This window comes from Lepisosteus oculatus, chromosome 1, assembly GCF_040954835.1.
Source record: "Lepisosteus oculatus isolate fLepOcu1 chromosome 1, fLepOcu1.hap2, whole genome shotgun sequence".
NCBI classification, from domain to species: Eukaryota; Metazoa; Chordata; class Actinopteri; order Semionotiformes; family Lepisosteidae; genus Lepisosteus; species Lepisosteus oculatus.
The window spans coordinates 6479209-6493358 of NC_090696.1; the positions used below are offsets into that span (position 1 = coordinate 6479209).

At 45.4% G+C, this 14150-nt stretch overlaps 1 protein-coding gene and 1 pseudogene across 3 annotated transcripts in view; one reads left to right on the forward strand and one right to left on the reverse strand.

The window, feature by feature from the left end:
• Window positions 1-5452, forward strand: part of zfyve28 (zinc finger, FYVE domain containing 28) — a 158240-nt gene extending 152788 nt beyond the window's left edge. For all 3 annotated transcript variants that reach the window (XM_015344371.2, XM_015344372.2, XM_015344373.2), the window contains 2 exons: window positions 1224-1327; window positions 2511-5452. In XM_015344371.2, coding sequence (XP_015199857.1) covers window positions 1224-1327; window positions 2511-2642 — 236 coding nt within the window. In that variant the 3' untranslated portion in view covers window positions 2643-5452. The remainder of the gene's footprint in view (window positions 1-1223; window positions 1328-2510) is intronic.
• Window positions 5453-9708: 4256 nt separating this feature from the next.
• LOC138241416 (U1 spliceosomal RNA) lies at window positions 9709-9855 on the reverse strand (annotated as a pseudogene).
• Between the last annotated feature and the right edge of the window lie 4295 nt (window positions 9856-14150).

The following is a 14150-nucleotide window of genomic DNA, read 5'->3' on the forward strand; positions in this document are numbered from 1 at the left end:
CTAGACCCTACTGGAACCCACTGCAGCAGTGTTAGACCCTACTAGAACCCACTGCAGCAGTGCTAGACCCTACTGGAACCCACTGCAGCAGTGCTAGACCCTACTGGAACCCACTGCAGCAGTGCTAGACCCTACTGGAACCCACTGCAGCAGTGCTAGACCCTACTGGAACCCACTGCAGCAGTGTTAGACCCTACTAGAACCCACTGCAGCAGTGTTAGACCCTACTAGAACCCACTGCAGCAGTGCTAGACCCTACTGGAACCCACTGCAGCAGTGCTAGACCCTACTGGAACCCACTGCAGCAGTGCTAGACCCTACTAGAACCCACTGCAGCAGAGTTAGACCCTACTAGAACCCACTGCAGCAGTGTTAGACCCTACTAGAACCCACTGCAGCAGTGCTAGACCCTACTAGAACCCACTGCAGCAGTGCTAGACCCTACTGGAACCCACTGCAGCAGAGTTAGACCCTACTAGAACCCACTGCAGCAGTGTTAGACCCTACTAGAACCCACTGCAGCAGTGCTAGACCCTACTAGAACCCACTGCAGCAGTGTTAGACCCTACTAGAACCTACTTCCGAAACTCTTGTATAAAGCCTTGCAGGTGTGAAAGAAAGGCAGAATAATGTTAGTTAATGTAGCTTTCTCCTATTTTCTGTTTCTAAACAAGAAGATAGTAATTACTATGAACTATGACAATATGAACATTAGTTAGCTATGGCCATTTCACAACACTTCAAAGCAGTACCGTTGTTGCTGTATTAGAGGCAACGTCAGCAGCTATGGACAGCTGTTTTGCCCATGTGAGGGCCTATCGGTGGAGTATAGCTATCTTTAGTAAATAAAATATTAATGTTCCCTAATTCGTATACATGTATATATTCTATACAAGTTTGTCGTTGTCTGATTCCTGTGACAAATGCTTCAATGGGATCTCATCTAATTGGCATTAAGAGCACAGGAAAGGTTACAAACGAGAGGAACCTATTCATCCCATCTGGCCATTTGGCAGTTAATAGCTTTTTGACCCCAGGATTTCAACCAGCTGTTTCCTGAACGAAGCCAGAGTGTCCCGTCCAAATGCATGGCTGGGACTCTCACAAGCCTTGTAGAAAAAATAAAGACACGTGTCTTGATGCGCAAGGGCTGCTGCGATCGCTCTCTCGTCTCTGCGGCCGCCCGGTCCCACGTCTGACCCTGTGGCTTCCCTCCCCCTCAGATCCCCCGGACTGGGTTCCCGACGAGGCCTGCAGCTACTGCACGGCCTGCAAGGCTCCCTTCACCGTCATCCGCAGGAAGCACCACTGCCGGAGCTGCGGCAAGGTACACAGCACCACACAGACACGCCCCCGCTTGCCTCCAGCGGCAAGTCCGTTCAGGTGCACGGTTCACGGCATGGCTGGTCACAAGTTTGTGGTATCCATGCAGTGCTGCAGGACTTCCACCTGCCTCTGCTATACCTTTGTCATGAAATGGAGCTGTATTGCGCATGGAAAGACATCCCACACCATCTATGCCTCTTTATCTTGCAACTCTAATCATAGAGGTTTATCAAGGTCAAACATCGCCGCCGGAGGCCGTGTCCATGTGGAAATTAATCTGAATATGCATGAGAATCAGATCATGGTGGTTTCCAGTGGAGAAAGCAGCCCTGTTAATAGTAAATATTTGATGAATGGACTCAAATAAAACAGAAAAGACAAAGATGAATCACCCCAGGGGAGGGTGTTTTCCCAAGGTGTGCTTTCATGTCTGTTATGGACTTAGTTTACCCCAAACAAAGCACATATGCAAGGCTTCCTTTCTCAGATGGTTTAGAGCGAATGTTCCCTCCTATGTTAACAACCACAGATCGGTGGCTGGTTAGGATCAGAGCTGGAATAGAACTGAAAGAGCCAAGCAGTGGCAAGGAGAAAACCAGTACTGGGAAAGTACCATGGGGTTGAGTGGGTGAGACAGAGAGGCCTGCTGCTGGCCCAGCACACAGGAGAGACAGAGAGGCCTGCTGCTGGCCCAGCACACAGGAGAGACAGAGAGGCCTGCTGCTGGCCCAGCACACAGGAGAGACAGAGAGGCCTGCTGCTGGCCCAGCACACAGGAACAACAGAGAGGCCTGCTGCCTGTCCAGCACACAGGAGAGACAGAGAGGCCTGCTGCTGGCCCAGCACACAGGAGAGACAGAGAGGCCTGCTGCTGGCCCAGGACACAGGAGAGACAGAGAGGCCTGCTGCTGGCCCAGCACACAGGAGAGACAGAGAGGCCTGCTGTAGGCCCAGCACACAGGAGAGACAGAGAGGTCTGCTGCCTGTCCAGCAAGCAGGAGTGTGCCAAGCATGAAACACCATTGGCTATATCAGCCTGGTATGAAAAGCACATAGTTTGAGCTCTAGTGTTGTTTTGCAAAAAGTTGCTGGTGGCCTGACACCATGTCCTTAACTTCACTTGTTACAGGCATTGCAAACGTGTGCCGTTGAGTAACAAAGCGTCTCCCTGTGTGTGATTGCAGATCTTCTGCTCCCGCTGCTCGTCGCACTCGGCGCCCCTGCCACGCTATGGGCAGATGAAGCCGGTGAGGGTGTGCACGCACTGCTACATGTTCCACGTCACGCCCTTCTACAGCGACAAGGCCGGGATCTGACGGCCGCCGTGTGCAGACCGACCGGGCCGAGCAGGAAGGGACTACAGCAGTGCCCACACGCCAGTAACAATAATAGAAACTAGAACAGAAATTATAACTATAAGAATAATACAATGCTACAGCTAATAATGCGTATAATAACAATAAAAATGAAGGAATTAAAGGCACGGAGAGGAAACCTGCTTAGATGGTTGGCGAAACAGAGGGCTGATTTGTACAGACGTTTTTTTAGTTTTAGTGACAAGCTGCTATAAAGGAAACCAGCACCCAGGAGAGACTGCAAGTGCAACACAGCTTCTGATTTCTCTCGGGACACGCTGCTCGTGTTCTCTTAGTGCTGACTTTTAGTGCAAGGATTTACAACGCTAACAGGGCTCAAATCATTTAGAAAGAAAGATATAAAATGTTTTTTTTTTTAAAAAGAAGACAAAATCACTTTGCTGCATCACTGATTAATCCAGTACACACATGATGGTTTACATAGTTTTAATGCCTTCAGTGTTCCGCTTCCCATGATGCAGCAGGGTAGAGGTCAATGACGTCCCTGTTTCCGAAGAGCAGCAACAAGCAAGCAAGATGTTAAGACATGGCAGTGAATGTGTGCACAGTTTTGTGTTGCTGTACATCCGACGCCTGACTTCAGTCTGCACTTTTAATTTTGCCTTCGAGATAATCCCAGTGGACCTGGATTTGAACGACAAGGTCTGAGACAGGGGTCTGAACTCTGCTGGTGGACAGAGTTCCTGCTTTAAAATCCATCACGCTGAAGTTCGTATCCTCTTAGAAGTACATATAACCCACATTTAATCAATGGAAGCATTTTAAACAGCCCTCAAAAAGAAGCCAGTTCACAGAAGTGCTGGAGTCGCATTGTTGCAGCACTAGCGCCAGGCCAGCTTGTTGTTTGTCGCACATGTTCTGTTTTCCATCCCGGCCTCTCGGGCCAGAGCCTGCGTTGAGAACGAGTCTTACATCAGCACGCTCGGCCATGCCGATGTCAAAGCGCGCTGTCTCCGCCTTCCACCGCACCCTGGTTCAGAGAACTGAGAGGGACACCAGGGCAGACTGCGCAGACCACTGAGCTCCAGCTGCCCAGGTACAGACGGGGGAAAACAAAACTAGGGAAAAAAATCGAAGCACAGGTCCAGACACAGACAATGAAGCGATGAAGCGAACCATTCGCCTACATCTGTTTGCCCCATGCTCTTCTGTGAGATTCAATAGACGGAAAAGTAATGAAATGAAATTACATTCGTCCATGTTATTATTCAGGAACTCTAACCTAGCATTCGCCGAGATTTCTCGTAGCTCCTTACACAATGGCGCCACCTTGTGGTGTTATAGAATTGTAGCGGCAGCGTGAAGCTGCTGCCTATTCTTTTCCCAGTTGTATAATCCATAAATAATAATAATAATTGCTCAAAGCGCTTTACAGGTAATGGGGACTCCCCTCCACCACCACCAATGTGCAGCCCCACCTGGATGATGCGACGGCAGCCATAGTGCGCCAGAACGCTCATCACACATCAACTATCAGTGAGGAGGAGAGCAGTGAGTAATGTAGCCAATTCAGAGATGGGGATTATTAGGAGGCCATGATTGGTAAGGGCCAATGGGAAATTTGGTCAGGACGCCGGGGTTACACCCCTACTCTTTTCGAGAAACACCCTGGGATTTTTAATGACCACAGAGAGTCATTAAAATGCATTATTGAAGACACTGATTGCAGGACATTAAACACAATGGGTAAGCCCCTTACCCACAATGCTCATCTCCGGGCACCTTCGTTGTTTCCCCCACTGTTTGGTGTTTTATAAGTCGGAAGCCCCCCAGAGCATCTAAATACTGGCAGGTGTCTGAAAGGCACTCTTGTCAGAGTCACTGGGATGGGATGAAGGTTTCTGAAGGTCAAAATCATTTCATAGTGTTAGGTCCTTTATTTCCCCAATCCCTGGCAATATCAACACTTTTGTGGAAAGTTGTTGTTATTTACTGATTTAATCAGTATACACCTTGATAAACTCGAAACAAAAGAAAATTAGTCAAATTAAATTTCTGTAATCTTATAATATAGGTTCAGTTACAACTCGACTTCGGTTCAGATTTCAGTCACAACTGCGTTCTTTTATAACTGGGAGATTTATTGAGAGATAAAAACATTTGTACAGAAATGTTATCAGAAATATGTTTTTTGGGGGTGTGAAGGTAACATGTAGGACTGTCTTGCCATGTGTTCTACTGGCTGGTTTCTGGTCTCTTCGGATTCATCAACATGAAGAGCAGCATGACTGTCTGGACTGAGCGTCTAGGATTGTCTATAGTTAGATATGACAAACTCAGCAAAATCCTCACCGACTTAGGGCCAAACCAAATTGCAGAAGATAAGAAGCACACTTTTTTCATTAGCCATTTCCCATGCTGGCCATTTTGTACCTGGAGAACAGATTAAGGTAAACAGTGTCAGCTCACAGTATAGCAATAGCAGTGCGTTTCTAATGTGACAGACAGGTGTTTCAAAGTACCTGTCAAACCTTCAGGGCTATTGGCCTTTGGGATCCAGGGTTTGCTGGTTTAAAGCCACGCTTTCAAAGTCAGAAAATGGTTCAATGAATTAACTGGACGAGTGACACTGTCATCTGACAGTGATCTCACCAGGTGACACTTCTCCCGAGGCCCATGTTGGTAACCATAACTTGAATGATGTGCACCTTTGAAATCATAAAAGGAAATCTTTAATACTTCTTATTTAGCAAATAAATACAATGATAAAGTCAGTGAGTGATACATTTTAATAAAAGCTTAAGACCCTTGTTGAAAGTGCACACTCGTTTCTTCTGTCAGTGCAGCTAGAAATGAGAAACGTCAGCGCCACCTACTGGAAACTTTTTTTGGCACATAAACTGATCCAAGTACCACTTCTTTCGTAATCCTCCAGCACTGTTGGACAGCTCTGCTTTTTTGCCTCTTCTTCTTCCTAGATCTTAATGAGGATCCTATGAGTTTTTTTAATTAATTGAACAGTTTCTGGCTTTTGACATACACATTGAAGATGTGGTGTATTTGTGTGTGTAGGTGTGTAAGGTTTTGGTGCTTATAAACTAATCTGATGTTGTTCCAAAAGTGCGAGATTTACAAAACCAACTTCTGTGTGGGGTGGAGAGAAACTGAGAACTGGACTCTTGTTGTTAACACTGCAGTTGAGTTACTTTAAAAAAACACTAGTACAGAGTGATACTGAATCGGACTTACTGAGCTGTCTGTGTAGATTAGGTTATTTGGCCCTTCAGCAGAAAAGCAGTGGTTCTGATTGAAGGGATGTGGTTTCATTGAAGCACAAAGCGACTCAAATCAGAAATGAATATTAACCCAGGTGAGAGAGTAGTCAGAATTGTATTATTTGCTTCCAAATCGATTATTTGAACACAAGTGTCTGATTAAAGATCAAATTAGCACTGTAAAAAACCGCAAGTGGATTCTCTCAGTGCACTTCCAGTTTTACAGCTGAAATGTAAACTCGGCACCTGTTCTTGAGGCGAATTATTCAAACTGCCTCGTTCTGCTTTGTGGTCAACCTTCGCCCCAGCCATGGTGGGTACACGTACGGCAACACCTTGCTTGCCTCTTCAGTGGTCTTAAACACCAGAGTTAGGGATGTAGTGCCCTGGTGCACAGTCCCTTCGGGTACGTCTGGTGCCTCAAGCCACAGAACTGTAACATACTGAAGTGTAATATATCCAGATGAAGCAGAAGATGAAGCATTGCTGGCACACGTTCGTCTAGCACAGACTAGTAATTGGCTGAATGAAATTACAGGGAACGTCAGCGGTGTGTATGAGGAGTAGATAGAGGATCTAATGAAAAAGAGACTTTGCTAGACTAATAACTTCAACTGGAAGTATCCGAATAGATCCCCACAGTATTCCACGTCCTTTGTGACAACTCCCCTTTGTGTATCACACCGGATGCTGTTGGTCGCCAAAGCTCTCGCCTGTCTCCACCTTTCTCTGGGACTTCCTGTTGAGCTGAGCTGCATGGGTCTGGCTGGGAAGCGCGTGTACAGGCAAAACTGCCCTCCTGGTAGGCAGCTACCAAGCCCCCTGGCTCTCGGGCGAGGCTTATACATTTCCCAGTGAATCCAGGTGGAACTGCTGGTCCCAGGAAGGCTTCCCGATATTTACTTTAATGTAACTGTGGTGGCCGTCAAAGTAGTTTCCAGTGTGTGCACACCACACCGCTGGAAAAGACAGAGATTCAGTGCGGAAATAAGAGGAAAGGGGCTGGACAAAAGAAATGGCACGAACTTCTTCCAACAGCAAGGACACGAGTGGCAGTGTGGCTTCCTGTGGCGCGGAAAGCTTTATCAAAACAGAGGGAGAACGGAAGCAGATAACCCTAAACAGCTCCCGTCCTCTGCTCTCATGTCACTCAGACCCTTCACAGCCTTGACGCTGTGGACAAACTGCATGACGAGCATGAGAGCACCAGGCCCAGAGCTTCACACTTAGCAGCCATTCCACACTGCTCCAATCCGGTCCACAGATTCCAGTCCTCCGGTGAGCCATGTTTTTGCTGCAAAGCTCTGTTTGCATCACAGTGCGAATGCATCTGGAAGAAATGAATGTATATGAGCAAGTATGCGAGAATAAAGAACTGGAATCAACGGATGTAACATGCTTGATTAACCAGCACTGGAATTTGAAATGAACTCTGAGGCATGATTTCCTAGGTAATGGGTCTGTAATGTAACATGATGTTGCCGAATAGTGATCCTGTTCAGATTTTAACCTTAATCTCAGGCTTCACGTTGCTGTGATTACAATGGTTTATTTTTGATTAAAAAACACTTTCTGAAAAGAACAAAAAAAATCCTTCTTTTATAACAAATAAAATGAAAAGAGAAAATGCACAAATAGAAGATATTGCTACTTCCTCTGTATAAACCGAATCATATTTAAAGGACTGGATATTCTATTTATTCAAAGCTTGTTCTTATTTTGTAAATGCAAGTTCATTTCCATAAAAGCTGTTATGAAACCATTTGGGGATCTCAAATACTGTTATTTAGTTTCCATGTAAATAAAAATTACTTTTCTCTTTGAATGGACTTCTGGTATTTTGCTTGATTTTTCTCAGTTGCACAAGAGACACTGATGCTTAGCACATTTTCCTCAAAGAAAGTGGAGAGTTACGCCTGCATTGTTTGTTCAGAAAAGTCACAGCCATACCCTTTTTGCTGTCCCCCATCCTGGACATTCTGTTCACAGACGGCTGGAGAAGCCCCCGCCGAAGACGGACACGTCATGATGTTTGCGTAGACCCTGATCAGAGACCCTGGTGGGTGATTTCGTTCATTGGTGTAAAAATTCCTTCCTTCAACTTAAGGGCATCAGAAAACACAGACATGGCCGACGATTATAATTCGAGGAAGCAAAACCAACAGTCATTGAGGAGCAAGAAATTGTCAACAGTTACAAATATCTTGGCACTGTTGTTGATTACAAACTAACCTTTGAGGAAAACATGGATGCCACATGTAAGAACAGCCAACAGCGATAGTTCTTCCCGAGAAAACTCTGCTCGTTTAATGTGTGCAGTACAACACTGACCTTATTCTACAGAACCTTTATTGACTGTGTCCTACCATAGGTAGCCTGGTTTGGTAGCCTTAATTCATGCAATAAAAACAGACTGAGCAGGAATGTGAAGGTTGCCAGCAAAATTATTGGTGAACAACATCTACAGCTGACAAACATCTACGTTAGCCAGATAGTGCAAGAGGCCATTATAATCACTGACTGCCATGACCACCCCTTGCACCCTGAATATGAGCTCCTTCAATCAGGGTGTCGATGTTGACTTTTCTTCTAACACTCACACAAGACAATCAGATATACCCATTGCCAGGCACTAATGTGGCATCTTTCATAAAAAGGGTGATCAAACTAAATTAATTGTAAACCAATAAGAAATAAGAGGATTAACTGTATGGTAATGGAATTGTCATCAATATGGAATTAGAACATTGTACATCTTGCTTTACTAACGGAGTTATTTTCAACAACCAACATCTGAAATGTACACACATAAACTAATTATGTGTTACATTTCTCACAAGACACGGATTGCTCTAAGACAGTGTGACAGCGGAGAAAATTTACTTTTCTTCCTGCGTTACCGCTGGTGACCACTAGATGGCCCAAGAAAACAACAATTACAGCCCAGTAGCTTTCGGCCCCGGGAGCCTCTCTCTCCCAATGTGCTGAATGTACCCGGAATTAAAACGGGTGAATAGCACACAGGGTACACGTGAATGCCAAAGCTGAAGTCATATCATTAGAGGACTGTCACATAAAACAGTAATAGACTCACTGCTTTCCCAGACTATTCAAACTATTTTGTTTTAAATAGACCATTAAAACATCTGAATCAATGTGGGTTTGAGTGGGTGAATCATGCCGCCGTCAAAACCACATTAGCAGCACTATGTGAAGCCCATGTTACCTGGTCCGAGGACAGACCCGTTCACGTTCCGCTGTAGCATTCATACCGTGCTTCCAAAGGCATCTAGAAAGGAAAGGAAATCTAGAAACAAAGTGATAGAGAAAGAGACGAAAGGGGCAAATGTTCAGAACATGTCTGCAGGATCATTCATTTCTCCGTCTCAGGGATTCCTTGTGTATTTTTCTTCTAGTACGCTCTGCTGGGTAAGGACTATTCACTACTCTAGAAGCTGCTGGTCTAAAAGAAGACGAATACATTCTTCAAAACCATCCAAGGCCCTTTGTATCCAACAGAGCATAGATTCTCGCACAAAATGAGCAGGGATGGATTCCGAGCGAGCAGACAAAAAGGGAAGAAGCGAGTTAAGAACTCGAGAGCATAGCGTTATGGCTGTAGCGGGCATGAAAAGGAGGACCACGTTGTCAGGCGATGCTCGCGAAAAAGCCCAGGGCGTTTCTGTAGTGACCCCCCATCTCTGAAAGCCGCTTCAGGGGCACCCGGCACAGCTCCCCAGCAGAAGGCAAAGCCGCCCGCACTGTTGCATCTGATTTTGGACCAAGCACTTCAGGGGAGAGCGCGAACGCAGTCCCCCACTACCAGAAATTATGCAGTCGAGATTCCCACATTTGGGGAATTCGCAGGGGTCAGCACAGCCGGAGTGCAATGGCCGAGCCTCGCCCTGGGTTAACCGATTTTGATTTTTAATAAGTTTATTTTCTTTTCACAAAAAATACAAGGAATCACAAAATAGAAAGCTTTCAATTAATATACGTACTTAAAACAGTATATGTGATCACATTTCATTAAGTTTTTACACGGTAACAGTTACATAGCAACAATTTCTCTTGTTCCGCTGTAAATCCCATTCTTTAAATGCACAGAGGGAGGGAGCAGTCCTCTGAGTACAGACAGACATCCCTCACAACAACTTTCACTCTCTCTGAGAAAACGCAATAGTCAATTCTGGAGCTGCAATTCCTCCCTGACCATCTATATCCTGCTGTTGTAGGATATATCCATCTATATGTGTCTGAGAGTTTAAAGTCTTTAACTAAGTTCTGCAGGGCCAGTGAGCTGGAATCCAATTTTATCGGAGAGCTAGACTGCCTGTCTGTGTGCTCTAAGATACAATTAAAATCCCCTCCCACTATCACGTCTGTGCTACATAACAATAGCGGGAGAGTGCCTTGAGTAGCTCCACCCTTCCTCCCACGTCAGTAGGACAATACACATTGATTAGCCGCAGGTTAACGGTTCCCCAGTCAACACACAGTCACCTGCCCTCAATTCAATTCAAGACGTTTTATTGGCATGACCAATGACCAGATCAGTGTTGCCAAATCATATATAATCAATATAAGATCTACAGACCTTTACAGGTATTTACAACATAGAGACATCATAATACATTCACAAACGAATATATGGAGCACTATTGAAAGACAGGCCATCTATCACTCCTAGACTGGGAGAGCACTGATAAATTTTGGAAACTGTGGTTCATACCCCAGCTCTCCTTGCTGTTTTTGTCTGCTGAAGTGCATGTTGTTCATAACGGATGAGTCCTTCGGATGAGATGTAAAACCGAGGTCCTGACTCTCTGTGGTCATTAAAAATCCCAGGGTGTTTCTCGAAAAGAGTAGGGGTGTAACCCCGGCATCCTGGCCAAATTTCCCCATCGGCTGTTATCAATCATGGCCTCCTAACAATCCCCCTCTGTGAATTGGCTCCATTACTCTGCTCTCCTCCTCACTGATAGCTGATGTGTGGTGAGCGTTCTGGCGCACTATGGCTGCCGTCGCATCATCCAGGTGGATGCTGCACATTGGTGGTGGTGGAGGGGAGTCCCCATTACCTGTAAAGCGCTTTGAGTGGAGTGTCCAGAAAAAGCGCTATATAAGTGTAAGCAATTATTATATTATTATTATTATAAAAAGACAATGCAGGAGCTCAAAGCACGCTGCATTCTTACAACTTCCAACACCTTTCATTTCCTAAAGCTCTGGGGAAAAATACTACGGCTTGTTGTCAACAACGATATAGAAAAGACACTTCTCCTTCAGCTATGTGATCATGGTATCGACCCTCTCAGTGCACAATCATTACCTTTGACAATCTGTTTGCAAGGCAAAGTGTTGTCAGGTCCTGATTTTCTTTTTATATACTTACTTCTATTTTATTCATTCATACTCTGTCTTGTAGCATTATCTCAAAGATGAACTAAAACAATGCCTAATGAGTAGACGAGCACACTGAATTTAATAGTGTTGTGATGATGTGATAAAATATTTTTGGGGGGATTTGTACACATGGACCATTGCTGTAAATGAGTGCTGGAAAAGGATACAAATACCTGCAGGATAAAAAAAAACATTATTTTGTAATAAGCATGTACTTTTATGCAGGGTTACGAAGTAGAAGTGAACAGCTAAGTGTTAGTAGGTTAATCACCTGTAGGAGATTTGAAAAGGTAGCTGAGACCAGAAGGGAAGCAGGAAAGTGAACAGTCACCTCTACTGTCTGAATTACAGTCATGGCCTGTTGCCAAATGGTCAGCACCTGATGAATTTGAGTGCGGAGCAAAAAGTTTACAAATTCGAGCTTGTCTTTTGATTTTGATGAAGTGTATCCAGTAGACTTTCTCATGATCTGTCTTTGAGGATTTTGAATACTAGCGTCTGGGCTCCTTGTAGTCTGCCCTGTTCAAGACCAAGTAGGTTCAGGTATTTCAGTCAGTCAGATTCCATTGATCCCTGGAATGCATCTCATTGGTCTTTGTTGACAAGCAAGGCCTGTGTGGTAACAGGGCAATGCAAATTACGTGATATTGTAAATGAGGAACTACTAGTCCACTGTGCAGTTCTTGCTTCTTTAAGCTCACTGTTTCCCAATTTTTATTTGTAATACTTTTTTATTTTACTGTAATACTGTTTTTATAGCTAGGTGTAAAACTCTTTACTGGGCAAACTTGGGTGTTTGTCCAGTCTTGGATATATATATCTGAACCTTTAACTGAGCTTTTTACACATTTTTTTGGTAATCTCCCAGAACTGGTATCATTATTCACAATTCATTATTATTAGTGAATTTGGTATATTAACGCTCAAAGCGCTTTACAGAACCCGAGGAGACAAGTGCCATTCGTAATTCGCCACCGAAACCGGGTGTTTGTCGCTGCAAAAGACAATTTCGAGGCAGCCAGAAGGTAAAGTCGCATTACCTACAAGATTCCGCAAACCAAACTTACCTGGCAGGGGAGATACCTTGATCAGCCTGTAGGTGGAGTAGTTGGATTGTTTTTCTTTTGTTGGAAGCAGTGTTCGATTTGCGGTTTTTGAAATGGCAACCTTTGGATCCCGTAAGAATGCTGTACGTTTTGAGCTCTTGGATGACCTCTTCATGGATCGTATGCAGTTCAGCAGAAAAGTGTTACAGAAGGAACTTGGCTTTGAACCTCGGCACTTGGATTTCATCTTCGCTCTCCCAGGTCAGAAAGCATTTGAGGTTGTATTTGCTACCTATCCTCTGTTTGAACAATGCGTGGATGTGTTTGAGGCAAAAAGAGGCAAAGTTCCTGCACTTGAGAAGATCAACTTGCAGCCTCTGACACAGAGAGAGAGGAAAACGGTGCATGTTGTTATGTTCTCGGAACTGGCAAAGACGGAGGACATTCACACCTGGCTTAACCAGTACTGCACCGTCCACCATGGAACTGAGGTTAGAGATGTTGATGGTATAAAAACAGGAGCAAGGAAATTCGAGGTTCGCTTGCTACCGGACAGCGTAAATGGAGGCTTAAGGCACCTGCCCTCTACAATCCGGCTGGGCGCCTGCAATGGCTATGTGTTTTATGTGGGACAACCAAAGGTGTGTCGGCGCTGTGGTGCTGTGGGACACCTGGCATCGTCCTGCACTGTGAAATGCTGCAAGACCTGTGGCAAACAGGGACATTTAGCCTCTGACTGTTCAATGCTGCCAAAGTGCAATTTATGTGGCTCGGAAGGACAGGTTTTTAAGAACTGCCCTCACGCCTACGCCAATAAACTCAAAATGAGAAAGGATGAGGCAGTGCTTGTTTCAGCCAAACCGGCCCGAAAATCCAAAGCAAACAACAAGTCAAACAAAGAACCCTTGTTGGACAAAGACTCTCAGCCTCCAGCCAGGATCAGTCCTGCTGTGGCTCCGGGGCTGGTGGAAGAGAAATCCACTACGCCCCCACAACCGCAGACTGCACCAGACAAGCACGAGGGTTTGAAAACCCCCGAGAACAGCGAGGACCCCTCCCCCACTCCTGCTCCTCAGAACGAGGGCCAGTGTGGGGCCCCCCGGTGGAGCGGGTCCAGCGAGGATACCCAGGATTCAGCGGAGCTGCTTTTCTCAGACTCTGCAAGTGCTACAGATGCCCTCCTCTCCTCCATCCAGTCCATCACGGAGGATCTGCAGCAGCTGGTGGGTGAGGGGGAAGAGGAGACTGGTGCATCGGCTGCACCCCTTTCCCCTCAGTGCTCCCAGGAGCTGGACTTGAGGAAAAGAAAAAATGACTCTGTTTTCTCCCCGAGCGAGGAGGAAGGAGAGCATGGCGATGGGGACAGCTGGAACCTCTCCACCCCTCCCTCTACCCCCTTCCTTGAAATGGACTCTGTGAACGCTTTTACTGCTGCCACCCTGATGAAGGCTCATTCAGAGGATGGCTGGCAGGAAATTGGTAAGAAGAAAAAGAAAAAGAAAAAGGTAACAGGTGAGACCGAAGAGAAATGTGTTTTGTAAAGACTGGTTCCACTTTCTTATGTAATATGGCTCTTAACATAATTTCTCTTAACACAAGAGGTATCAATGACAGAGTTAAATGCCAGTCTGTCTTTGATTACCTCCAGCAGAGAGAGGGAGATGTGTTGATGTTGCAGGAGTGTGCTTTAGCCTATCAAGAGAGGTATAAAAGTTTTGAAGATAGGTGGGATAAAGGGCCTTCTGTTTGGTCAGGGGACAATAACAACAGAGCCTCTGGCG